Below are 27,999 nucleotides of genomic sequence, written 5' to 3' on the forward strand. Positions count from 1 at the left end.
CCTTCTCCCTCTCCCTCCCATTTCCCCCAAACCCCTCAATTTCCATGGTAAACAGACAGATGAATAATTGAATCACGATCGATTGGTTTGTTTCAGGCTCAAATGTCAGGGTGTCACTTGATAGCTCCCCACCCCTTCACCCACTACTCTACCCACCTGCGCGCCTCCTCATTACTCCAATCCATGGGACCAAACAACAGGCTTTCCTCCCTTTTTTAAGAATGATGAAGAAGAGGGTGCCTTCCCGTCACCAAAACATATTTATTGAAAGAACAGCTGTTTGGTTTTTAGCACTGATCTGTGTGTTTCACGATTGTTTGCTATCTATCTGTGTGTGTGTGTGTGTGTGTGTGTGTGTGTGTGTGTGTGTGTGTGTGTGTGTGTGTGTCTTTGTTCCTGTGGTGTGTGTTTTGCTCTAACTAAATTTGTTTGTGTAAGTGTGTGCTTTTTACAGAGCCTAAAAAGATATGACTGTGTGTGTCTATTCTGACCCAGACACTGTTAGCATTGCTGTGTGAAGACCAGTCACTATGTTGTTATTTTCTTCTCTTCCTCTGCTCACAGTGAGCAAAGGAAGCCTGGCAGACAGGGGGGTGGACGGAGGGAAAGAAGTAGAACAAACAAGAAAAGAGAAAAAAAAAGCAGGCAGATGAGTGATGCTAAGATGAGAAGAAGGGGAGAGAAGGACGAGGGTGGAAAGCAGCAGGGCAAGTTTGGAAAAACTAAGGAAAACAAGTGATTGTCAAAGGAATTGCGGGATGGCATGCAGAGCAGCGGGGGAGATTGAATGACATTTCTAGAAAAATAAACATGTAAACATGAAACAGGAAGGCCTGAGGTGTACTTGCTGCATTACTGCATCAAACAAAACAACATGTTTATGGAGAAAATCAAGCACATTACCGCCAGTGCCTGATTAAACTATGAATAAAATATAATTCATTTAAAAGGTATCACATGATTGGTTGCTTTCCCAGTTGCTTATTGAGAGCGAGTTTCCGTTGTTTACATTCAAAGCTGCAGCAAGCGGGCCTATTCATGCATTTTGGTTTTGATTTTAAGCTAAATCGTATTTTTTGAAGGCCACGTTCAGGTAAAAGAAAGACTAGATAGATACTTTATTCATCCCGAGGGATGACTACAGCAATGGACAAAAGTACAGAAACCTGACATTTGTAAAGTGTAGTACTAGAACTAGAGACATAAAAATGCATTACTTCCTGTGCATCAGATGACTTTTTTCCACATAATAGAGGTGTCAGACAGCAAGAAAATGATATAGTTGATTATCTGTCAGTTTGTGACTTTAGCAAAACTGATTAAATACTGGAAAGTACTAAATGCCCAAGATTGACAACAATGCAGAAGTCTCTAAACATGGAGAGAAAGAAAAAGTGGAGGTAGAGCGAAAGAGAGAGTGCTGAAAACAGTGAGTGATGGAAAGAAGATAAGGTAATGAAAAAGTGGAGCGAAAGTTGCTGTGTGTGTGTGTGTGTGTGTGTGTGTGTGTGTGTGTGTGTGTGTGTGTGTGTGTGTCGGGGGGCACAATGGCCCCTGTGTTATCTGCTGAGGATGATGAGGGGAGAAGGGGCAGCTGGTTCACATTTCCATGGTGCAGGGAGATGGCAGCCAGCTGCACTACAGCTCTGAAGTAGCCTGCCTCACACAGTCCCACACTCACACTCTCTCTCTCACACACACACACACACACATACACACACACACACACACACACACACACACACACACACACACAGAGACTGTCACTCTGGAAAATGCTGGATATTACTGTTGTTGATCTGGGTTCATTCATGAGTCGACCTGGCTACGAGCTATGCTGCAATGCCCAGGTGACTGATGCAGCCTCATGGGACCTTGTTAGTGACAAACACACACTCACTTCATCGCACATTTGATATCTAGGGCACGAAGCATCCACCAAATGACACATTTTGTTGCAAAACTCTAACCATCATTGTGTGAAATGATTTCCTGACCTGTTATTGTTTAGTATCTCTAAACATGTACTGATATTGTAATTTCATTAATTAAGTTATGCACTGTGCTTTTAAAAGTCTTTTACGCTTCAGGTGGATGAAAAAAAAAAACCTTTAAAAAAAAGATATTTTGGCACCCTCTAGAGAATGAGATAATAAACAAATGTCATCATGATTATCATCATAATTTAGAGGCATGGTCAACACTGTTTTTTGTCTTTCACTTTAGCTTTTGTTCTTTCTCGCTCACACACTTTTTTTTTTAAACCTTGATCATACTTGCAGTCGGGGCGCTTTTAGTGAGAACAGTCTGCGTTCGGGCTGCCTGCGAACATCAATGCAAGTCTGGGCAGATGACAACATTTACACGGACCTTGCCTAGTGTGCTGTTTTCCTAGGTGATGATGGGCTTTTCTCTGTCAATTTAAGGTTTTGAATCTGTTAATATAATAACATATGGTATTGTTTATTAGAAAGAGCAGGTTACGTTGCATTGTCATTCTTCTCTTTAGCTAGAATCTGATGCATAGTTACCTCAGCGGAAGATGGTCCAAAGTTGTTTTTCCTTCAGTTCTATTTAAATTCTGACTGACTACCGGGGTCTTTATTGTTTATAGCAGACCTAAATCATTTTGAAACTACTAGGCTACAGTAAAATGAGATTCAATGATTCCCGGCCAATATGCTAACATACCAAATATTTAGCGCAAGCACAATTACGTGAATTAAGAATGAACAAAATGAAATGCATACAAAAAGTTTGACTGCAGTCCCAATATAAATGATTGTCACCACAGAAAGTATCCGTGGATTTACAAAATATTGTAGCTGTGAGCAAAAAACGATGGTAATGTAGAGCCATTTGACGTTGCTGTGGAAACAGGAATACGCAATTCCTTCTAGCTCCGCAGCCTGCCAGCTGTAGCTAGCCCTAGGCATATGAGACGTTTAGGGAACGGCGGTAAATTGTACCGTTTACCAACAGTCTTCATATATGTGGTGCACAATGATATCGGGAACAGTAATTTAGCTTAGCCTTCTCCAGCCTACATTGCCTCTGCATTTAAACATGATAAAATATTATCACCCAATTCTGCTGCAGACAAATTTCTGAGCTAGAAATGAGCCATAATGTTAAACATATAGTCCACGGTCTGGTTGGGTTTGGGGCTTTGTCTTGTTGACTATCTAGCAGCTGATTTTGTGTCATTTGTCTCTAATTTACCTCAGAGGCTTTTCTGCTATCATGCCAGCAAACACGGGGCTGAAATGAGGGATGAAAGGCTAATAGAATACTGATTAATTTTATAGTACCTGCTTAAGCCGCTCTCTGTTTGTGTTGTGTTTACCTGTGTGCGTGCAAGAGATAAGTGGATAGGTAGAATATACTCTGTATATATACTATACGGCACATTGCATAACACAGAGGATGTACACACATTGGTGCATGTGTGGGTATTCACATTAATGCAGGTGATAGTAAGCCATACTCATGCACACTTGCACACACAGATAACACACACTCATACACACAGAGTCTCTAGAGAAGACAGAGGAGGGATGGGTTGACCAGATGGAGCAGCCTGCTTCTTGCTGAGCGAGCTTGACGACAGCTGAACAGCTTGAGGTGTACCGGAGTGGCTGGCCACACACACACACACACGCACACACACACACACACACACACACACACGGTCACATCTCATGCACACTTATATACTGTACGTACAAATACATTGACACACTACCGCCTCACACACTCATGTAGACTTGTCATAAAGTCACACAAATGGAATATCATGCTCACACCAACTACATGCGCTAATTTAGTCTTGCTGGGAGAGAACAAACAGACTCAAATGGAAGGATACACACAATACGCTCTCCATCACATTCCATCATATGGGGGCTTCAATCAGGTCCTGTTTACGTATAATCATGAGCTATATTGTCCCCAGTAGTAATGGAGTTTTGGCTTGCCAAGTGCGTAAAATCTAATTGTTTCTCGCTTCCTTCTATCTCCCACTATCCGTCTCTTAATTTTCACCTTTTCTCCCTCCTTCCCTCCTCTCCTTCTCCATTCCTCCCTTGCTACGAATCGTGACTCTCCAGTCAGCCTATTGCCTTAGCTGTGATTAGGGGCTTTGGATTTCAGCCCGCATCCATTTCAAGGCCCGGAGGCTTTGGAAAAACCAGGCGTCTTTTTCAGTCCAATGAAGAACGCTGATTGAAGGTGATCCAAATGTGCGTAGCAAGCAAGCAAACGAGTTGTTCACAACTCTTATGGTGAATAAGCAAAACAAAAAGAAACATAAAAAAGAAAGGGCCTCCTGGTTGAATGAAAGCCAGAACTCTGCCTGGTGCCAAGAAGATGAGCAGCTTGGTGGTGGTACAGCAGCCTGGCATGGGATGTCATCTTTTTATGCTCCTTCTCAATTTTTGTTTTCTCTTTTCCCACGATAGATTGCCTCTTGAGTTGGATTTCTTAACATTTTCCCCACTGTGTTCTTTTAGAGGAAAGTTGTGACTTTTGTTGCACAGCCTCCATCGTGCATATCAGAAGACTGATGTTTTCATTCAACACTTCTTGCACAACACTGTATCAACTGATTTCACTGCGTTCCTGAAGCTGCTTGGAATGTGTGTTTCAAGCTCATTTATCTATGGAGCATTTCATCACAAGCATGTTTGGAAAAGAATGGTCTAGGTCTAATTCATCAGGAGTCAGGTAGAGTAATATACTAATTATAAAAGGACGTCTAAAATGGCAATAAAGGAGGATACTTGGCCAGTGATGATGATCCCTTGCCAAAGACACACACATGGAATATGGTCACTGGATGTGACAGACAATGGAAGAAATCATTGTACGTCTTCACTTGGGAACCGGCTTTGCTTCGCGTCTTCCACAGTTTTGTGTTTACCCCTGATAGCTTCTCAAGGCATAGTCACAAGAAGACAATGCAGGCTGTGGATAAAAAAAGAGGGCTAAGAACATAATGGGCAACACCAGTGTCAAAACCGTATCAGTCAAGTCCAAAACCATAGAAAATCAGTCTCAAGACTTTAAACTGAGACCAAGTTTGGGCTGGTTATAGATTACGTTGTAAAACAAACATGGTAATCCATAATTGGATTACAACTGTAAAACATGTATAGTGAAGTTTAGGAGCTTCTTCCATCCTGTGCAGAGTCGTGGGCCAAGATGCTGTTGGTTGTCTCTGGCTTGTGTAGTGTAAATCACTGAGACGGGAACGTCTGTTTGAGCGGCAAACTGCTGATTCAAGGGCAGCAGGAATTACAATATCCACCATCACTGCCAAAGTGCTCTTGAGCTAAGTGCTTCATGCCTAAACTGCTACATGAAGCACTGACTCTGCAGTGTCAGCTCTTGCAAGACATCTCTCACAGCCTTTCTGAGTATACATTGTTCTTCAGATCACTGTCGCTGGCAGTGGCTCCACAGCCTTGTCTGGGGCCAATATGATACATTAATCTGTCTCCATTAAGTCTGTAATTCCCCCCCACTCCCCCCATCTCAGACCCCCACCACCTCCAACCAATCCCTCCCATGGCTTCATCCTCAGCCTGTCTCAGACTGACTCATCCGTCGATCAGACTCTTCTGCTCAGGATGTGGTTTCGCCTGGTGTCTCTCACTCGTGTGTTTTCTCTCTTACTTCCTGATTATGTATGTAAACAATTTGTCTATCTCTTTCTGTCTCCCTTCCTCTTTTTTCCCCTCATCACCAGCCACTGTGTGCGTGTGCGCGTGTGTCTGGCCCAGTAAGCGTGTCACATTATTTTTAAGTTATAGCAGGAAGGTAGAGCTACCCCTACTTTCTTTCTTTCGTCTTTCTTCTTTCTTTCTTTCTGTCTTTCTCACTCCATGCAGCGTTAGCACACAGCACAACAATACACAGCATGGGTGTGCAAAGTGGTAAAATGACAAACACACGGAGGAAATAAAAGACAGCGAGACAGAGAGAAAGGGGTCTTGTTTATGCATTAGTTGCAGGACTTAAAAGCACCCCCACCCACTCTACCGCCACTTAAAATCAGCGTGGGTACTGCAAGCAGAATAACAAACAAACCCAGTACCCCCTACTCAGCCCGTCTCTACTAGGGTGTTGCTGTTTAGAATACCGCAAAAATAATTTTGCTTTCGTGTTTCGAAATCTGATAAAAATATGACATTTTATATGCTTACCAAAGCATGAGTGTGACACACACACACACACACACAAGGTGTACAAACACTTCTCATACACATGCTCACAGTTAAATCAGGCAGGGATGGATGGTTAGAGCGGTACCCTGCTGTGAAGGAATTTGTGGTGTAAAAAAAAAAGAAAGAGGATTTTAAGAGGTTTACCAGCTGTCTGACCTCTCAACTTTGAACTCAACACCACCCACCCTCAACTCCAATCCCTGCCTAGGCCCTTGGAGGATGGAGGGTTATTGGTTGGAGTGAAAGGGTCTTTTAAGTAGTGATTGCTGATTTTGTAGACGCACTGAAGTGAATGTGCGAGGGAGAGAAGACCCTGAACACGCATCTGCGAGGTCCTACATGTGTGGCATTGAATGTGCCTTTTTCTTATGTACTAAGTGTGTGCGTGTGTGAGCAGGTTTTTCGCGGAAACTCCATCGTGTTCATCGTCACAGCCTTTCTCCTAACTTTTGCCCACTCGCATACCGTCGTCCACAATAACCTTTTGTCTGCCGCACAAACAAACTCTTTATTCTGGTGGGTGGGAGGAAAGTAAGGCCAGTTCACAACACTGGCCTTATTGTGGAGAAATACATTAATATAGATCATGCCACATTATTACCTCCCACTGAATCTCCCCCTCACCCGTACAGCATCTGCCAACCTCTGGCTAAATGCTCAATGGGTCACATGAGGGCTTGAGCCTCATTTGTTGGCCAAAAAGACACCGGACTTTCCACACTTGGCGGTCTGATGGTTATTTAGAAGCAAGGGGGGATTTTTCTTGGAAATTTTACATTCCTTTTGCCTCCAAAAATTAATTTACTGAAATTGTCTGAATATGTAGTTTTCCTTCTGGTCATTTTTCTGTATGTAGACCTGCCATGATCATGAGTATTATTCTATTTAGGTATTGAAATCCAATGTAGATGCATCCATGTGTTGCTCGTATCCTTTTGCTTGTATGGATGTGTTTCAGTGATCTCTGCTTGTCACTGTTTGTTTGTTTGTTCTTTCTGTCTTTGCCTATTTTCTGATTGTCTGGTTTGCTGCACCGCACCGTATTTTAAAAGCAGGGCTTGGGTTTTAGAGTAGAAGGTCCCGAGTCAAAGTGTGACATTTGCTCCTGTCTGTTACGTGGGCCTTTTAAAAAAAAAAGTGGTTGTAAAAAACAGTTGTCTTTCCCAGGCTTTCAGTGGTAGTGCTGGTGGTGGGACTGTGATGGGTGGACTGACAGGCAGAAAGACAGAGAGCGGGTCAACCTCGCCATCTGTCTCTGCTCTTTACAATGCTGTGTGATTGACAGGGGTACAGACACTCCCCTAACCTCCAGCCCAAACAGAATCTAGCCACAGCCTGCTGCACATGGAGTTGCACAACACTAATTGCTATGGTAGCATGTTTATCTTCTATCTTGTACATCGAAATATATAATTATATCCAGTCACTTCAATCGAGCACAGTGAAAATGCAGCAATTTAATGTCCTTTTGACAATTAGTGCATAAACACACCAACTAAAATATTATGCGTAATCAAAATGTTGGCTTGCATATGTCTTGCTGGCTTGATGGTGGTGGGAATTAAAATTCCTAGATGATACATTTTCATTCTTTCTTTTAGTCAATAGTCAAGTACAGAAGTCCAAATAAAAATACACCTTCCCCAATCACACATGGAAAAAGTACAATCTTAGAAACTCTGGCAACTTCAGCGAGGTTACTAAATACTACTTAGCCAGCTGATTACAAAGATTCACTCTATTTTCAATTAATTCCCTGAAAAAAGGGAGCCTGAAAAAGATGACCACCCTTGATGAAGAGATGGTTTGTTATCAACAGAGCCAATAGTGTGTGTGTGTGTGTGTGTGTGTGTGTGTGTGTGTGTGTGCATGTGTGTGTGTCTTTTGTATGCGAATGCGCAAGTTTGTGTGTGTCTCTTTCTCTTTCCCGCTCTTGAGACATACAGGATTAATCAAAAAGTTGCCAGGACAAAAGGAGCCTTCGATATGAGCCCTAAAAAAAAAGCAGCCTTGCTCCAGCAAAGGTTGCAGGCTCATATTATATGTAAGTTAATTATCACTTCCAAAGTAGGTGCGAATTATATTCTGAAACCTGAGTTTGAAAAGGCACAAAATGGAAATAATTTATTGCATAATGCTGGCTGACGGCCATGTCTATGTTTAAAAAAGATTAATAAAATTGAGAATGGACTGGTAAATGTACTGTATTTCTAAAGTACTTTTTTTTACCTAACCGGACAAAGCTTTTTTACAATATGCCTCTCATTCACCCATTCACACACAAATTCATACCCCGACGGTGGCAGAGCCGCCATGCAATGCCCTTGCCTTCCCATCGGTAGCAACTTGGGGTTCAGTGTCTTCCTCAAAGACGCTTCCGTAAGCGAAGAGGAGGAGTCGGGGATCGAACCGCCAACTTTGTGAATAGAAGACAACCCGCCCTACCCCCCTGTTTCCCAACCGTCTACTCCTAGAAATGTATTAAGAGATGATGGTACTTTTTAGGGCATACCATGTCAGTCATCTATTATTAACTCTCTCTCTCTAGTGTAAATACTTAACTATCAGGCCACATATAATGTATCACCAGTCCATATAGTGCACATGTGAGTTAGCAGAATAATTTTATTTCTGGCATTTGCAACAGTGTTTTTCAACTTTCAACCTTTATATTAAGCAGAAGAACAAAGACTCATAGCTGTCACATTCTCCCTCATGGTTCAGAGGTAGAACATTCTTCCTTAATCATCTATTGTGCTGAATCTAAAGAACAAATACTACAATATAGTGATGTTACATCCTTCTTTAGCACACACCTTACATGACAAACACCTAGTCATTACAATAAGCTTTCTTGTTCTAGTTTACTCCTGTTTCAGAAAAAGATTCACACGGTTCATTTTCACTATTAAAACAAAAACAAAAACTTTTCATTGAGATTTTCAAACTTTTTAAAGCAAAGGGCCAAAGATAGCTCCAGTTTCACTCAGTTGTGAATTTTTTTTAAATGCCAGCAGTCATTTTGTTGTGTAGGTGTCACAGTTTATTATTTTTTTTAAATGCGATATAATATTTCATTTTGGAAACGTCTCAAACCACACAGAAAATGTTTCACGGTGAGCCCTGCCAATAGCACAGACGAGTTTTGGAGCCATTTTCTAAACACCCTGGTCTGCCAGTCTTTCCCTCCTCCGCCTCCTCTTCGATCACTTAGAATAATCTCATTCCCCCCCCAACCGCATCACATTTCCAGAATGAATATGAAACGTTCATCCACAACTGTCTCACCCGCCCTTCAAAAATGTCTGTCTCCCTTCCTGTGGCAATCTTTTAAAGGGCGTTCAAACCTCTGGTCAGTCGGTGCAATGCTTGTCAGACTCTATTGGCAGAGGGCCAAAAACTGATGTCCTCCCCTTCTATACCCAAATACACACCACATCCCCAACCAACTGCCCCTTTATTGTAGACACCTGTATTGTGTCCTACAATTAAATGTCTCCCCTATACATGGAATGGGAGTTTCGGCTTCCAGTGGAATCGCAATGCATGCTGGTGTGGCGGGCCTAGAAAAGTGAGCATTAACTCTACAAGGGCCGCCATATTGGATTTCTTCTCCGCGTGTTTACATTGTATTTGGCAAGTTTTTAGTGTGTAATCATCGCTCTTCTAGTTATGGGATTTGGACATCGAAATTGTGTGGTGAAAGGATGTTCAAACAGTGGGAAAAAGCTAAATAAATGGACAGAATCTCATTGTGAGCTTATGATATCGCCAGTTTTCTTGACTGCGCAGATCCATCCCGAATGTGGAGTATGGGAAATTTTCATCGAATGAGTACATTTTGCTTTCAAAAACCAATACTCAAAATCTGCGAGAGGATTGAAAGATATTTGTTTCAACCAGCCAGAGTCAAACAGTCTAAATGCTTTGCCTTCTTTGTATTCGTTCAAAGTTCGTTTATGAAACTCGACATCGTTCCCTGGGTGGTCAGACATTAAAAAACTAAAAGCTTAGTCTTTTCTTTTTCTGTGATTGAAATTCTTTCGTTAGCTGTTGGTTGCTCCTCAATGCCCATCTCTGATGCAGCAAACACCCTGGCAATAAGCTCGAGTTTTGTTACTGAAACCTTTAAATTCCGCTTGCGGCAAAATTCTTTCAAAGCTTCGACTTTCCACATCTGAACCTCATCATAAGAAAGGAGTTCAGAACTCATTGCAGAGTAGTAGGTTATTTACAAATCAAACCCCAAAAGTAAAAGCACGCTTGAAGAATAAGCTAAATACAATGTAAACACGTAGAGAAGAAATCCAATATGGCGGCCCTTGTAGAGTATTATGTAGTGGCCCTCCCTAGACTCGTCCAATCCAAGGTGATTGCCATCAACAACAGTGCCACCTGTAACCTTTGGACGTTAGGATTCGTGGCAGCCAGTGCGACAGAACAGGAGGGGCAGAAAATAGTGCTCCTCTTTTGTGTGTGTGTGGATTTCGTCAACCAACTTGTGGCGTCACCACATGGCGAGGTTGCACAGGAGACGAATAGTCTGTCACTCCTCTGTGGTAAATAAAATGGCTGTGCAATAAAATACGTATTTAGGAGGTCAGCTTGCCGCCCAAGCCTCCAAGCTGCCTATCCGTTCGCCCCCGCTGCATGACCCTGATGCTTACTGCTGTGCACTCAGCCTCAGTCGAGGTGGATTTCAGCTAAAAGCCTCAAGCCCCAGGTGTTTATTGGAAGGACAGTGCTGTGAGTAAACCCATTTCCTGCCGATCGAACTCAGGGCAACACCTGGAGAAAAATAAAAGGTTGAAGATTCGATGGGCTTCTGGTAATTTGGTCTTAAATGTTGTTTTGTTAAACCTCCAGCTCCTTTTTTAGGAGGTAGTCAGACACAACAGTCTATCATCCCCCCCCCAAAAAAAAAGCTATGAAGGCTGCCTGAACATTGATCAGAAAACACAACAAAACATTGAGGTTTCTAAACTTTAAAAATAACAATTTTGAGTCTTATAAGAGTGACTCTTAGAACACTATTCTTGCATGCCAACAATCATTTCACAAGAAAAGTTGCCAACTTCTAAGTAAAGAAACAAACACACTTCCTATGATTTTCGTATTTGCAGCAACATCTCTTTTTAGAAAGGCAAACGGGATCCGAAAAACGCTCATAAAATCCCCATAGAAGGTTATGGTACTCCCAGGGGGATAGCAGATGGCCAACACAAGGTGTCTCTGAGGTGTCAAGCGCCATTTCTGGGCCTGGGAGGTTGGGAACAGTTGAGGGCAAAGGCCCTTGGGAAAGCTACTCCAATGAGAGGTTGCTAGGGCAAGGCGTTCTGCAATCTCTTAATGAGGTCACAGTGGCGCAGTTCTCCCTACCTATGCAAACAACCTTCACTTCAGGCTACAAAAGGCTGCTCATGCGTTGCGTAACAGAAGAAACATTTCAAATTGATTTATGCTCTGGAGTTAATTATGTAGCTGCAAACGTCCAAATATCAGTGGTTTTGATTTTGTTGTCCTTGGATGCTATTCTTCCAAAGACATGCGAGTCACATGTCAAATTAGGTCTTCCCTTTCCTCTGGGTCTGATTTATGTACCAAATATATAAAAACATGCAGGGTCACGGAAATAGTTGAAACCCTTTGACTCTTAAGCTCTGCACACCCACCTACCAGTTGCATGAGTGCATTTTATTCTGCTGTTGCATTTAATATTAGTAATGTTACAGACAATATCTTGCAACACGTATGAATATGTTTTCCTCGCGTAAGCTCTTCTCCTTCCACTGGGGCTTCCCTGCACACGGTGGCTGCTGATGGGTGTGCTTTGTTCCTCGGACACGGATCTCTCAGGGATGGAGTGGATGGCACTGAAAGAGTAAAGCTAGGAGGTAGATACGCACTGGAGCATTTACATAATAGTCCTGCAGTTCCATGCAAATGCATGTGATTCCCTACCAAACATCTGCAATGCAAGCATAGTTTAGTATGCATGAGTTTGAAGGGGGAAGGGAATGAGAGAGAGAGAGAGAGAGAGAGAGAGAGAGAGAGAGAGAGAGAGAGAGAGAGAGAGAGAGAGAGAGAGAGAGAGAGAGAGAGAGAGAGAGAGAGAGAGAGAGAGAGAGAGAGAGAGAGAGAGAGAGAGAGAGAGAGAGAGAGAGAGAGAGAGAGCTCCATAAAGCCGACAGGACTAAAAGCAGCTGATGATATTCAGTAGGACACATATTACAGAGAAATCAGGGAGAGGAGGGGAGAGGGCTGGATGGAGAAAAAGAAAACTGAGATTGAGGATTTGAAGGACGACTAGTTTGATCAGGGGGATATATTTAGAAGCTAAACACACCTTCCTATACACACACCCTCTCTCTCTCTCTCTCTCGCTCGTATACTGCCCATACATCTTAAGCTTTAAGATATACCAGAACATTGTTGGACATGACAGGGTTGGATTTTCCCTGTTTTTTTTCCTCCCAAGATTAAGCCAATATTCTGATGCAGAAAGCTCGGAAGGGGTGCATCGAGTGCAGGAGAGAGATTGGGGTAGAGAGAGAGAGAGAGGGAACCCTTACCAATGACACATGGAATCAATACTGTGAGGATTTCAGCATGGTGAGAAACAGATGGTTGCTATATACTTGTTTTATAGCCGAGGTTGGGCCGTGTGTATGTGTGTCTGGGTTATACCTCTGCTTGTCACAAAGATGCACACATACAAATATATGGACACAAGTTCCCTCTTAAATTGTTAGTATGTGCCAAATGCACACTTCAAAATGCAAAAAGAAAACTAATATGAAATCAATACATATGTATGCGCATAAAAATACACGTACATGCCTCATACATACTGCATCTTACATCTGTATGTATATGTATTTACACCATTTAGATCATCAAGCCCAACCAAACTGAGGGTGTTTTAACTGTGTCTGTATATGTGTGTTTGTAACAGTACAGTGTGTATGAGTGCATGGAAATAGCTTTGTGTCTTCTGAAATCTATATATATTCTTACTTTCATTCACTTGTATGTATATCTCTTCTTGTCCCATTGAGGTAGAAGTGCGTGTGCAGTTTTCTATCTACCAGTCCTGCTCTCATTTCATGCTTATGCTGCTAATTCCCATCTTCCCTTCACTGCCGTTCTCAATCTCAGTAATCAAATGCATTAGTATCAATATTGCATGGGGAAATGAACTGAATTTAAAGCTTGACCATGTCAAAGTGAGAGTCCCTGATAGCCAGTGACTGCCACCACTCAGGGGAAATTGTGCTGCCATTTTGGCTGTAATTACTGAAGCCTGGCGACTGGTTAATATCTGGAGTGATGGCCAGATATTAAAAAAGAAGTTCTAGCTTCAAAATATATTTATTTCCCATCAGTGGGAATAACCTACAATTTGAATGGATAGACTTCGTCTCAAAAGGCTGTCAGTCTGAAACAAAACAAAAGAGAGGCACTTATTTCATTGCGCACATTTGCTTAAAGCGGTTTTGAGTGTTTAATACTTTAATTCAGGTCATGACCGAAAGAACGAGATCACGGGTACAAGCGGCCGAAATGGGTTTTCTCAGACGGGTGGCTGGCGTCTCCCTTAGAGATGGGGTGAGAACCTCAGCCATCCGTGAGAGACTCGGAGTAGAGCCGCTGCAGGTGGTTCGGGCATCTAGTAAGGATGCCACCTGGGCGCCTCCCTAGGGAGGTGTTCCAGGCACGTCCAGCTGGGAGGAGACCCCGGGGAAGACCCAGGACTCGGTGGAGAGATTATATCTCCTCACTGGCCTGGGAACGCCTCAGGATCCCCCAGTCGGAGCTGGAGGATGTGGCCCGGAGAAGGGAAGATTGGGGTTCCTTACTGGAGCTGCTGCCCCCGCGAACCCGATCCCGGATAAGCGGTAGACGATGGATGGATGGATGGATGGAATACTTTAATTCAATCTGATGGCAGAAAGTCCTGTGATAGTTTTGTCTTGTAAAACTTCACTGAACAAAAGATTATTCACTTACCTTTTTGACTCTGGTTTGATGGACCAACTTCTGGGAAAAATATAATCAGTTTGACACAAGAATGCTGCTAAGAATGATTTCCCCCTCATTACAAAGGCCAGCGGGTCACCAACAGTTGTTTTTGGTAGCTCAGCATACAGTAGGCTATTCAGTTACTTTTGCCAGCTGTGGAAAATGAGTTGTGATTTTACTTTTCTAATGCTCATCCAGTGCAAGCTTAACAATCACTAACTTTTGCTAATTAACTTGATTTGGGTATTGTTGCATTCCAAGGCAAATTGTCACATTGAATCCGCAAAACATGACCATTAGCAGTTTCTTCTCGGCCATAGCCTATAATGTGAAAGAAGCTGAGGTAATGGTTTATCAATCGATCAGCCTCTCTGCTAGCATTGCTAGAATGCTAAATATTCATTCCTCTGCCCATTTCTAGAGGCACATTGATGAATGCTTTCATCAAGAGTTGACACGTTTTCCCACAAAGGTGCCAATAGCAGAACAAGCATGCTGTGCGTTCCATATCATGTTTTGCCTGTTTGAGCAAAGGACTGCTTTAGCAACACGTTGGTATCTGTAGTCAAGAGTTGCATTTGACGTTATTAAAAATGACTCTGCTTTGTTTGAGGTTTTAGCTTCAACAATCACTCAGGTAGCTTTCAGTTCTAAACTTTTTGTTTTATCGAGCCTATTCTAGCATTGAGCTGTGTACACGGTGTCTATGGTTAAACTGGAGCCCACACTTGGCCTTGAGGTTATGTTTGGCGAGGCCGTTCAACAACAATAGCTGTTGTAATTGTGTTGTAGAGTTTGTATAGCAACCAGAGGAGGAGATGGAAAGCCATGCCCTAAGGTGATAGTGATAAATCATAACCTAGGCAATTTGTGAGCATAGATAGAGTAATTCCCTACAGGCATGACAAGATTCCCTCTACCTCCACCAATGTTTAGTTTTCACAACAAAAAGGGGCATCATTCAGAGGTCTTCAGATAATTTGATACTCCGCCCATTCTCTCTATTCATGTTTCTGTATTCCCCTCAGTTCTCACCAATGACATTACATGCCCTCCAGGCCAAAAAAAAAGAAAAAAGAAAAACAGCAAGGACCCACATGTTGGTCGCGTGTGTGTATAATATCGTGTTGAAAGATGAGCTGAGCTTCTGAAAGACACCCACTCTCTTCTGGCATGGCGTTGCCACAAAAGACCTATTGTTGATCCATCCCTTTTGTGTTTTTGTAAGTGCGTCTGTGTCACGTGTTCTTGAATTTCTCTGCTTGCATTTCGTATGTGAAATGAAAAGATTGTTTTCCGAGTCCAGTAGCTGTGTGTGTTTTTATTTATTTTTTGCTGAATGCGTTTGTGGTTTTATTTTTTTAAGTGTGCCTGCTGCTGCATGTGTCTGTCTGTTCCATCTTGCCAGTTGCAGAGCCTGATCCAGTAGCAGCGAAGGGTGGGACGCTTGTATATGCCTGCTGTCTGAGGTGCTTGGTTACATTGCAATTAGCTGTGGTGGTTTGCGTCTCTCACAAGCCCGCAGTCACAAATGTATCCCTGTAAAAGCGGCTGCATATATTAACCTTTTAACTCCTCTGACGATTAAGCTGCTTGACATGGCTGACATAGTCACACATTTTTTCGAGTAAGGTGATTTAAATTTAATGTATTTTTGTTTGAGATTTACCCACACGGTTGTCGACCGCGCGCACTGTCTGCACAGTTTGTACTGCTGTATAGTAGTAGGTAATTCATTTAATTTCTAGAGAGCCCTCTCCACTCGTGCGGGCTCGGCAGAGTAGTATCATCCTTGTAGCTGAGAAGAGTTCAGTGTCTTTCACGAGGACACTAAAGCAGATCAGAAGCCGACACAGGGCCTTGAACCTGGGTCCTCTCGTCTGTGTCCTCTGAGAAGAAACACTTCTGTGGTTACAGCTTGATTGCTGACATTGCAGATATTGCTTTTGTCAAGAAATTGACAAACTCATTACATTCATGTCATGGATCTCTCTCACTTCTCTCTTTCTTTGTCTCTTTATTCACGTCTTTTTAATTAAAGAGTATGGAACCACTCGGTGGTGGCTCTGTGCTGCACCAGACATATCAATGAGAGAAAATTATGTGTGTGTGGTGGGAGGCGTACCCAGTCCTTCTGTGTAGCTTGGGGGATTAATGACAATTTGACTAAAACAAAGAGACGGTGCCTGGAATATCATTGGGTGCTTGTGTAATTACAAGGCAATGAGATAAGCAAATAACGTCAAGATCCGGCGATTAGGAAAGAAATAAACCCGATAGAAAACACGGACTCCCCTGCTAACTAAGGGATGTGAAAGGACCCTGGTTGAGAGAAGGGGAGATTACAGGCGTTTGGGGTGTGTGCTACTTTAGCCCCTTTCACACAGAGATTCTACAATACTGCTGTAAAGAAGATCCGGCATTATGTAACCTTTGCTTTCTATTTTTATATTTTTTACAGTGAATCAAACAGGGCAGACATAAAGCTGCCCCAGTGTGTGATTTTAGATAACATGCCAGCATTACAGGACCGAAGTGTGTGTGTGTGTGTGTGTGTGTGTGTGTGTGTGTGTGTGTGTGTGTTGTGTGTGTGTGTGTGTGTGTGTGTGTGTGTGTGTCCGTCCGTGCACAGACGTTGGTTCGGCTCTGTGATTACCTCCACTGCCGGCTTAGTGGCAGAATAATGGCGCAACAGTCCCACCTTGAAACAGGCTGTGTTAAAGGTGCTTTTGCTTCCAGTACACCCTATTACCTTCCTTCCATTTATGTGTCGTCAGCAGCAATGAGAGGTTGTGGAAAATGTTTGTTTTTTTGTTATCAAAAGACACATGTCCCGTGGATGTGGGCAGGACCTTTTACCTTTTCACTGCAGATGGCCCTGGTTAAATGCTCAGAAGTAATAAATAGTTTGGCACCATTTTATTTAGCCGTTGCTCTCCCATTTGGAACGGCAACAATCAAACTATTATATTTTGGTACCTCACTGTCACAACGTCATGTTCCTGATGTGTGTAGAAACAAGTATTATGTCTGTGTTTGGAATTTCTGATCGCAGACCCTGGATGAACAAAGTTAATTACAAAAATGTCTAATTTTTCCCATCTTTCTTCCTACCTTTTTTACAGAGTGCCATACCGTCCTGCGTGAATACCCCCAACCTTCCCTGCGCAGTCGGGGCCTCGGCTCTCCAGCCAGGTCAAAGACCAGTCCCACCCCACCCCTCCCTGCCCCCCTTTCCCTACTGGAGCCAAGATGGCCACAAGCGGTGCCCCTCGCCTCTCCTTGCCACTCCTGCTGCCTGTCACCACTCTGCTGCTATCACTGCTGCTCACCGGCTCCCACGCCTTATGTAAGTACCAAGACACTGAGTAGCCGTGCTGCTACCAATAACTTAGTATGTAGTGCCCTTTAGAGGGCCATTGTTCATATACCTTGGAAATGGAATATTGCAGAAAGGTGGTGGATGGCAAGTAAACAAAGCATCGGTGAACATTTCCTTTCCTAGAGCTTTACATAGAGATACTTCGGCTGCGTTCTGCTACTGTCCTCTTGAGTTTGCTTTTGGTGAGCATGTAGAGGCATATCTTATTATCTTAAATCGTTAATATCTCATCTTGCAAATCTTCATCTCCGAAAGGTATGTCATGTATAGGATGTCTCTGCTTTTGCCTCAGCCAAAGAACATAAGAATGTCAGTACAACCTGAAGGGCTAGTTTTGACTTGTAATGTTAATTGGCATTCTTACATCTGCATTAATATTTGTATTAAACTTGTGATGAGTGAGCATGTAGGGCCTCCATGATTTTGCTCAAAGACGAGGATATGTGACTGTTGATGGACACGTTCACTGTTACAAATACTTAAAATGAAAGTTTTCGGCTGTCACATTTTTCAGATACACATCAGCCCCACCCGGGCCTTTTTAAATCACGGATGTCTTAAAGATATTTATCATTTAGATATGATGCCTGTCCGTATAAATCGTCCTCCATAACTCGGCATAACAGAGGAACGACAGTAGTCTCTTATACCACCCTGTCAACTCCTGCTTAGGATTTGTTCTGCACCATTTCCCCGTTAAGATGGGCTTAGAGCAGCATTAAGGAGACAAAACAAAGAGGAGGCTCTGTAGAGAAATAGAACAAGAGTGATGGCGAGGTGGGGAGGCTCCCCCTTGGGTATCATTGTTTGTAAATCCTGTGTGTGTGTGTGTGGCTAAGTGTGATGGTGAGAATGTAAAAGAATTATATATGTATGACGTCGTCGAATGTTTGTACGTCTGTAGATCATTCTGAGCGTGTGTGTGTGTGTGTGGAAGTGTGTCAGTTTATGCGACATGTGAATGATGTGTGCGCACATTTCTAAGGAAAGGCAGGGCTAGGACATCGCCTCGTTTTTATCGGATCTAATCTGTTCCGCTTCCTCTCAGTCTGTCTGTCTCTGTACAATTTCTGCTTGGACAAAAAGTAAAAAAAAAAGAAAGTAAAATAGCACTTAAATAAATAATAAGATATATGTTTTGATGATTATGGACGGGAAGCCCCGGTAGCTCATCTGGTAAAGTGGGCTGGCCCATGTACAAAGGCCAAGTCCTTACGCAAGAGGCTATATTCATATGTAAACAAACCCCGAAACTAGATTAAATCTACAAAAGAAAAATGAGAACGATCTAAAAACAAAGTTGGGATGTACCAATATTATATTATATTGAGTTTTTCGAATGAAGCTTGAAATGTCCTTTCTGACGTCGTCCCACTTGAAAAATGGAAATGTTATTGTGGTTATATAAATGTTATTTATTGTGCTGTTGCATTGCTGCTACAGTAGCCTTAATATGGATCCGCTTCAGATACAAAAACAAATCTGAATCTGAAAAAGTCCTATGCAGCTACCACTGGAATCTTATTCTACATAAAGTATAATACCAATATATATATAATATATGTGTAGCCTAATATGTATCTGCAACTCTGCAGAAATACCAGATTTAAACAGAATAAATAGACATAAAAATAATAATAATCGGCGCAGCATTTGAATGTTGATTTTAGAATTTGAATGTCAACGTTATGAATGAAGCTTCAAACTATTCGATACAGACCTGAAACAAAGACACAGATTCGATAAAAATCATAAACAAGAGAATACAAATCTGTTGGAAGTTGAGTCGTTCCTGATTTTTCTGTCAATGTTGGGCAATTTTTGCGATAAATTGCATTTTTCGCCTTGTTCTCTCTCTGTCTTTTCAGTCGCTTGAGTGTCATGCATTCAGTGAGTGTGTATGTGTGCTCTGCGGTTCAAGATAACATGAGGAGGACTTGATTTTTCTCATGTTGCAACAGAGCTGTCTACTCTTGATTGGATGGTGGTTTGAGTGTCTGGTAGCATAATTTGAGTGTCTTTCACCTCAGCTGGTTGAAAATATCTGAAATTGCACTCAGACAGATGTCAAACATGTCTTTGCCTTTTTTCTGTCTCGCTCACTGCAAGGACACGCACTCACTTTTCCGGAGTGAAATGAAAAGCTGAGGTGCAAAATCTCCTTCTCTTAACATGTTGCACGAAGACAGTTTTCTGCATCTTCTCGTCATCACTATGTTATGATTCAGGTTTCTTTCTTCCACTTGAACTTATTCACAGCCCTTGTTTACACTCAGTGCAGTCTGCTTCATCTTTGATGGAGATTAGATTTCCTCCTCCTTCTCCCTCTCCCTCTCCCTCTCCCTCTCCCTCTCCCTCACAAACACTAACAAATACACTAACAGCAGGGCTCTCTCCCCATCTGTCAGTATCTGCCAGTCTTTGTCTGCCCTGCCTGTGGATATAATCGCTGTTTTTGTCGAGCTCTCTCACTCTGTGTCTTTGTCTATTGCTCATGTTCACATTTTTTGTTTTTTTGTTTTTTGCTCCCCCCCTCCTGGCCACACACACACACACACACACACACACACACACACACACATACTCTTGCTTCTTCTCTTTTTGGGGCCACCGAGCATTGTCCCACAATTAAGTCTGGAAATATATGCACACACTCACAGACTACCATCTTTTGCTCTCTCTGATTGTCTTTCACACCCTCATTCACACACACACACACACACACACACACACACACACACACACACACACACACACACACACACACACACACACACACACACACACACACACACACACACCCCAGTAGTTCAGTTGTCCAATTATATTCACTCCCACCTGGTGGACTGAGAGGATTGGGGAGAAGGGAGGGGGTTGGTAAAGACACCTCCGCCACCTCGTATCAACACTTTCTCTCTCTTTCACTCACACTCACACAACACACGCACACGCACACAATAACACACAAAAGTGTGGCATCCACCACACTTTTGCAGAAAAGCCCAGCTGAAAGCATGATGTCATCCCCTAGTCTCACATCCCTCCCTCTCTCTCTGCCCTCCATCCCTTCCATTTAAACTCATAAATCACAGCGAGAAGGAGACATTTTTAATCAAAAGAGAAAGAAAGATGGCCCAATAAATCCTGCCACCCCGACCGTAATAATGCTTGGCTCCATGTTTATGTGTGTATGCCTATATTTGTCTGCATGTTTCCATGAAATTTGTGTGCAGGCGCATAATACTAATGTGCGAGGTGTCACCTGAGCTTTTTCATAGGTAGCTTATATTGAGCAAGTATATGATGTTTGTTGTAGCACAGATATAAAACTAGATGGCAGTATCGTGCATTCATTTTATGTGAAAAACCCAAAGTAATTGGGTTAGTATGTATTCATATCTATTTTTTATTGTTTGTTTGGCCCTTGGCCTGTCATCTAAGAGTCCATAAATAACAGTATTTAGTATAAATTTGCAATATAGACACCCAGAGACTTTGCTAGCAACAATATAGATAAAGACCAAACCAGCAAGCTATCACCATTTGTGTGCATTCCTGTTTGTTTGCACCAACACATTTGCAGGCAAACAAGTAACAATATCAAAGTCATTAACTGTAATTGGACACAATAGCAATCATTTTCATCATATTTATAGAATTTATGAAAATTACAACCCAAAGTGGTTTTTATTCATGATTTAAAGGAGACAAAAGCATCAAAACAAAGACCCGACGCTACGGAGAGTTGTAAGAGTAAAAATAACAGTCCTGGTTAAAAGAACCAAATCAAACACATCACTTAAAAGGTGTGTTTAATGTTTTACTTCAAACACCTGAAAGGTTGTGTTTCTAACATTGTAAAGGAGGCTGATTTAAAAATGTCTCGGGTAATATTGAAAGTGTAGGAAAGTACTGAAGTTATTAGATGTATGAATACCATCTTGTAATATAAATGTTTTGATTTATGAGCTGCGGGGGTGACAGAGTTGCCATGGTGTGCACCGGTTTCTTGTACGTAAAAAAGTGGCATCACACACACACACTCGCACACACATAGATACTTAGAGCTTTAGGGGTTCAGAATGACTTGAAACTTGGCTCAAACAGCTCTATCACTATTGATTAAAATTCCAATTATGACAAGTCCTTTAATTTGTCATTGGCTATTCAAATCTGCTTAAAATGCTGTGTTCTTGTTGTAAGGTGCAACACGAATAAGTGTTTCTTATATGGAGGAAAAGTCTACTGTCTTGTATGTCCGTGATTATTCCCCTTAATTCCTGTTTAAATAGGCCTACATTCATATTTTCCTTACCTTTTTCATTATTTTAGATACTCAGTAAAGTAATTCTATACAATATTTGTTTATATTTGAATTTTTGGACCGGGACCCAAAGATTATTTGTCAGCATTCTTTCTTGCCTTTCACCTCTTCTTTACTTCTTCCTTTCTTTTGGCCTTTCTGAGTCTTCAACATTCTTGGCAAAGTACTCCTAATAGTAATTGGCCAGAACTCACTGTGATGGGGTTAGGGTGTTCAATTATTTATATTCCTTTGAAGCTGCCAATTGAAAAAAAAAATGAAGCCCCTTAGTGGAGCCGTTATTTTCTTGTTCTTGTTCCCTACATCTCTGTTTCTCTCTCCTTGTTTCTCTCAATTGCTCTCTGTCTTTCCATCTCCCTCCCTCGCTCCTTATCTTTTCCAGTCAAATTATGTTCCAGCCAACACTGTCGACTTAATTCTCTCAAATTCAATTTTATGTGCACCCTGCTGTTGCATTTTTGGCCGCATGCTATCGCCATACACTGTTTTTCTCTCAAATGAGAGGAAAACAAGTACCATTTTTAATTAAGTTACAGTCATGAATCCCTGCCTCAAGTAGCCTGTTGGAATTGTCTACTTTCCGAGAGTGGTTGAAGGTTAAATGTTCAGAGCTTCACACTTAAAAATGGTAGCGGGGAAACAATTAGATTTTGTGGTGCAAGAAACCAACTTTGCTTCTTGTAGGGTTAGGGTTAGGGTTAGGGTTAGGGTTAAGCGCTGCACTTTGGAAAGACCTCCAACTTTGTGTTTTTGCATTCACTAAAAAAGTTGATCAAAATTGAAACGGGTGTGTTTCAGGTGTGAGTTACATGTGCGGTCAAAGTGCTTGCTGGACATATGATAAAAGCATGTACAAATGTTCGCCATACAAGACGGCTGAACATTGTTCACAAGAAATGATTTACAATAATGAATAACTGAACATGTGACTCCTTACCAAGAGGTCGCAGGACAGCATACAGGTGGATGCCCATCAACTATCAAATTGGTTCCAAAGATAAAACATTGTGACATTAGTATCAGAAAAATCCCAGGCAATTTTTTTAGGCAAGTTTTTTATTGAAATGTTCTTCTAAAAGCACAGTTTTGGTCATCACAATGGATCAAATAGCTGTCCTCAAAACCTGCAGCCACAGCGTTGGTGATACTTATATCTCCCATCTTCACTCTCTCTGTTTCTTTTCAGTAACATGCTCCAGTAGTTTGAGCGATGTTATATAAACTCAGTTTGACAGAACAATAGGTGTGATTGAAGTGCGTAAAGGCACTATGCCTCTGTTTTTTTTTCTTCCAGCAGAGAGGTGTTCACCAACACATGACCAATGCTTTCAAAATTGTAATGCCTTCGATGCTTTGATGAACACGTTAAGATCTTCAAAGGGTTTTTGAAAGCCCCTCAAAAAAAGATATTGGTCCGATAATTGTTCATACTTTCGTTCTCAGACTGCACAGGAGAATACTTTTTTTTTTATTGTGTAAAGCTTTACTTGGATTTGAATATACAGGGAAAATATGTGTTTTAGTTAGTTGTATTCTCAGAGGAAGGAAAGCAAATTGTCTGGTCTCTAATTTGATTTATTCTTGTCCTTTTTTTTGTTTTCAGACCTATAACAACTTTAGCAATTGGAGGTGTCCTCTTCATTTAATAAGCCAACAAGTGTCAATTGCCTAAATTGAGTCTCTAAATGACGTACAATTGTTCTAATTCCATCTCTTCTGTGCGTGCTCTGTGATTTGAAATCCGACACACACTTAAGTTTAATTTCCCTTCCCTCTCGCTGAGGAATTGAGCCTATTTATTTCTAGTTGGCGGAAGGATATTTAGTGCGTATCACTTTTTTTCTTTAGCCTTCAACAGTGGTTTCAATGGGACCAATTTATGCATATTATGGGTTTGCCACTCTTTTTTAGAAATGCAGCTTAGCTTTGACAGCAGTGTGGCCAGGCAAAGTTTTTCACCTCTGGGTACAAACACTTCAGAACTTATTTTATACTGGGTTCCCACATCCTGCCACAAGTCCCTCATGGACTGCAAAGCCTGAGCCCTGCGAGTTTGCTTGGAGTGAAGTCGACATAGATGGCACACTGTATGATGCCATGGGGAATAGCTCGCACAAAAACATCACATCTTTACTCATTGCATGTACTACGGAGTCCTGGAATCTCTGTTTTCTCAAAAAAAAGAGAATCATTTTCAAATGATTCTCTTTTTTTTGAGAAATGTGACATTAATTACTTTATTGTTAGAAGAAATCAATTGCTTTGAGAATGAACTTGAAAGATGTGATGATTATTCAAAATTGGTCTCTTCCACGAGCGTCAAGAAAAGTAGAATATAATTCAATTTATTTGAAGAAATTCCAACAGGAAAAATAATCCTGCCTTTTTTTTTTTTATAATTGTTGCACGGAAAATCTGATTTGAGGAGACATTACAAGATGGACAATTTTCCACTGTGGGAACTGCCTGTACAGTCCAGGTGGCACAAACTCGCTTTAGGAATCATTATATCTACAACTGCTTGACGCCCCAGCTGCACCAAAAGCAAATCCCAATTAGCCTTTCTTCCTTATATGTTAATTGAAAAAGCAACTGTTTCATTAACTCTTAACCTTGCAAAGACAAAGTAAGAGTTACATGAATGGACTCAAACATGCCCTGTGGAATATGGCTACAGCTGAGATTAGTTTAGAACATACTTTTTTTCATCCTGACCGGCTGAACTTGCATGTTTATGTCAAGCGGTTTCGAGAATTCACACCTCACCGGCACAATCGTAGTATTACACAGGTTTTCCCTTTCAGTAGCACTATTAAGAGTAAGTTTTTGTTTCATATAAGGTGCTACAGATTTCTACAGGTGCTGCTAGGTTTAGCTGATTTTTATCATGTCATGGAAATGGACTCTTACAAATGAGTTAAGTATAATAGATAATGGCGTGTCAGATACCATTTGACTGAACTGTTTAGCCCTGTTGTTCATCTTCTAAGTTGGCACATATTGATGCCACTGTATTGTCTATCTTAACTCACAATTGTCCCATCAGAAATTGGTGACAGTCTGACCAACTATTTTTCTCACTCCTTTGTCTTTCATTCTCGCCTGGTTCGAGGTTTTGTAGCAGTCTGCTGGTCTTTGTTGGCAGTGATTGCGCGTGAAAACCTCCCAGACGAGACAAAACAAGACGGCTTTAGAGTAAAGGCTTGGTTTCCATAGTGATGGCACTTGCCCAGGCAGCCTGTTAGAATTGGTCCTGATTGATGGGGCTTGTGTGCGTGTGTGTGTTGTGCGTGTGCGTGCGCGCGCTGTTTAATGCAGCCACATAAATACACATTAGGTTGAATCAATCTATATCTCTATCTATCTGCTATCCCTCCTCTGTGTGTGTGTGTGTCTGTGTGTGTGTGTGTGTGTGTGTGTGGTTTTAAATCAGGTCCAGGACTGACGGACAGGAAGCTCTAGCAGCTTAGCAGCCTACTGAGTCTTTTTGGATAGCTGTTGGGCAGATACTGCAAGCTGGTTAAATCTCTTCAGAGGTCCACATGGCTGTAGTTCAACATCAGCATCTCTCTGGACTGCTAGTCCATTTTTACTTGGTCTTTTACCACTGAACAATGACAACATCTTAGTAAGTTTAGATATTTTTCTCAAAATGAATCACATTTAATCAGTAGAAAATATTCCAATTAGACTTAACATAAAAAATAAATAAAGTATTGAACATGCTGAGATTCAAAATTGATCCACAGCAGTCAGTCCTGAGAGTGCCGTGTGTGTGTGTGTGTGTGTGTGTGTGTGTGTGTGTGTGTGTGTGCGTGCGTGTCATGTGTCTGCTGTTTGTCTAATATGAAAATTAAGTTTGATCTCATCCAGGATTAACTAGTAAATCAACTTTAAATCAGTAACACGCAGTCGATCATGTTGCTCTCATCCACTTTGTAAACATCCTAAAAAACCCAGAAGATTATATCTGTTAGTTCAGTACTTGTCGACAGTAGAGTCTCTGTAGAGATAAAGTGGGAGGGAGAAGGAGGGAAATATAGACAAAGGAATAGGTTATACGCATTGAACGTCATGCCCGTAGAAACTACGAGTACATCAGTAAAACAAAGTAAATTGATTTCATCTGCTTCCTCACCCTAACTACACCCTCTTCCCAGACTGCCAAATGAGTGGCAGGAGACATTGGAATTAGTTTGCTTACAGTAGTACCACTAATACCCAAAATATTTCCGACATTGCGGGAAAAAAGGTCTCTATGTTCTGTGAAAGATATCTATTTGTAGCAAGATGGATAGTGCCCTTTTCCCACAATTCCCTGCCTTTCTCTGCAAATCACTGATTGCGTGCGTCATTTTGTCTCCCACTTTGCTAATTCAGCGGATAATGGCTCCAATTTATGACCCAAGAAGCTTTTTCTCCATCAATTATTGTATTAGTCATAAAGCTGGTTTCCTCCCTCCTCTTACCCCCCCCCCCTCTACCAAACGAAAACAGAAAATAAGTGTAAATGGAGCTGTCTCATATTCACATACCCACCTCCCACTCTCTGCCACTTTATAATCACAGTGCCGGTGTATTTTTTCTTATCAGGTCCAGCAGCGGTAGCGGGCAGTAGCAGGTGGTAGCTGTACTAGCTAAACAACCGTCTGTGTGCACAGTGTGAGGTTTTTTTTTTCTTCCCCTCCTTCTAGCCGGTCGTGTTTGTGTGGATCACTTCTATTCTCGGGGCCTTGTGAAGATAGCCGGGCCCCCATTTGCTGGTTATTTTAGCTCAAGCCATGCCCCCCCCCCCCCCCTGCCGGGCAGATAAAGACAGGGTCTTGCGTGCTTATCTGGGCAGTGCCGTGCCGTACCTCCAGTCTGTCTGAGGGAAGCTCGGGGAAATAGAGAGAGACTTAGGTGGAATGGACAAATGGCCACTGCGGGTGCAATGTCCTTTCAATGTCATCTCTGATAACATAACGCACGCCGTTTGGAGACCTTTTTATACAAGGTACCTTACAGCAAAAGAAGTGAAAACATGTTTGGAATAGGTGTCAGCGGTGGGAATCAAACCTCAAAAGCTCTGTGCTCCGGGCAACACTCGTATAGAAAGATTCAAGATGTTTTATTGTCATATGCACAGTTAAACAGACAGACCAACAGCCAAAGATAAAATATTAAAAATAAAGTAAAAAGAGATGTACAAAAAAGCAGCAAGCTGAGGACATTCTTAAGTATTAAAGTATTATATAGTCATAGAAAATGGAAATATATTTTCCACATTAAATTGTACAACCTTGAATTACTATAAAAAAGTTTTCTCTAGCTACTATTACCTAGTAGACCTATGTGATGATTAAAGGGGCTAAATGTAGCAAGAAAGCATAGGAAATGTACTTTTAGATTTGTATTCCACATTAGCACTATTCACCACTGGACTGACAAAAAAAGAAACACCATCATCCTTTTTATGGTGAAGCTAATGTATGGTAATTGTAGCAGGGACTGACATAATATGAAAATTATATATTATGTTTAAAGATGCTGCACATAGCACCTTTAAAGGAGACTATCCTTATACAGGAAACATGAAACATTGTGAATAAGCATATCTGTTGGTAATACAGTGCGCTCTATGCCGTCATTCAATATTGGGTTTTTTTTTTTAAAGCAGTTTAATCCTCAACATCACTCAACCTTTTCTACCCTGCAATTACTGGCTACGTACTTCGGTTCAAATTCCCCAAAAAAAAAGGCTCAAAGTCGACGGTAACTGGCAGCCGAAGCCCAGAGGCACACAGCTGAGGAAAATTGAAAAAAAGGTTAATTACGCTCATCAGAGTTCACACAATCACACATTGCACACCTGTAGTAATTGCACTATAGTAGACACTCATGGGCCTACAGCCATTGTCTCTTTACCCTTTACCCAACCTGAGTTCATTGGAAATTAAATAATGCTGATGACGTTCAAACAATATTTAACGAACTACCTGAAAAGTGTAAAAAGAAAATAGACGGAGCACTTAAATGGGCAGCAGTCTTGTGAATGTGTCAAA

The 27,999-nt window shown here is 41.7% G+C and overlaps 1 protein-coding gene across 1 annotated transcript in view; it reads left to right on the top strand.

Annotated features, from left to right (window-relative positions):
• ptprsa (protein tyrosine phosphatase receptor type Sa) overlaps nt 1-27,999 on the top strand; it is a 239,000-nt gene that overhangs the window by 93,118 nt on the left and 117,883 nt on the right. Inside the window, 1 exon segment of the mRNA XM_029429714.1 lies at nt 17,375-17,598. Coding sequence (XP_029285574.1) covers nt 17,502-17,598 — 97 coding nt within the window. The 5' untranslated portion in view covers nt 17,375-17,501.

Source organism: Cottoperca gobio, chromosome 4 (assembly GCF_900634415.1).
Source record: "Cottoperca gobio chromosome 4, fCotGob3.1, whole genome shotgun sequence".
Taxonomy (NCBI): Eukaryota; Metazoa; Chordata; class Actinopteri; order Perciformes; family Bovichtidae; genus Cottoperca; species Cottoperca gobio.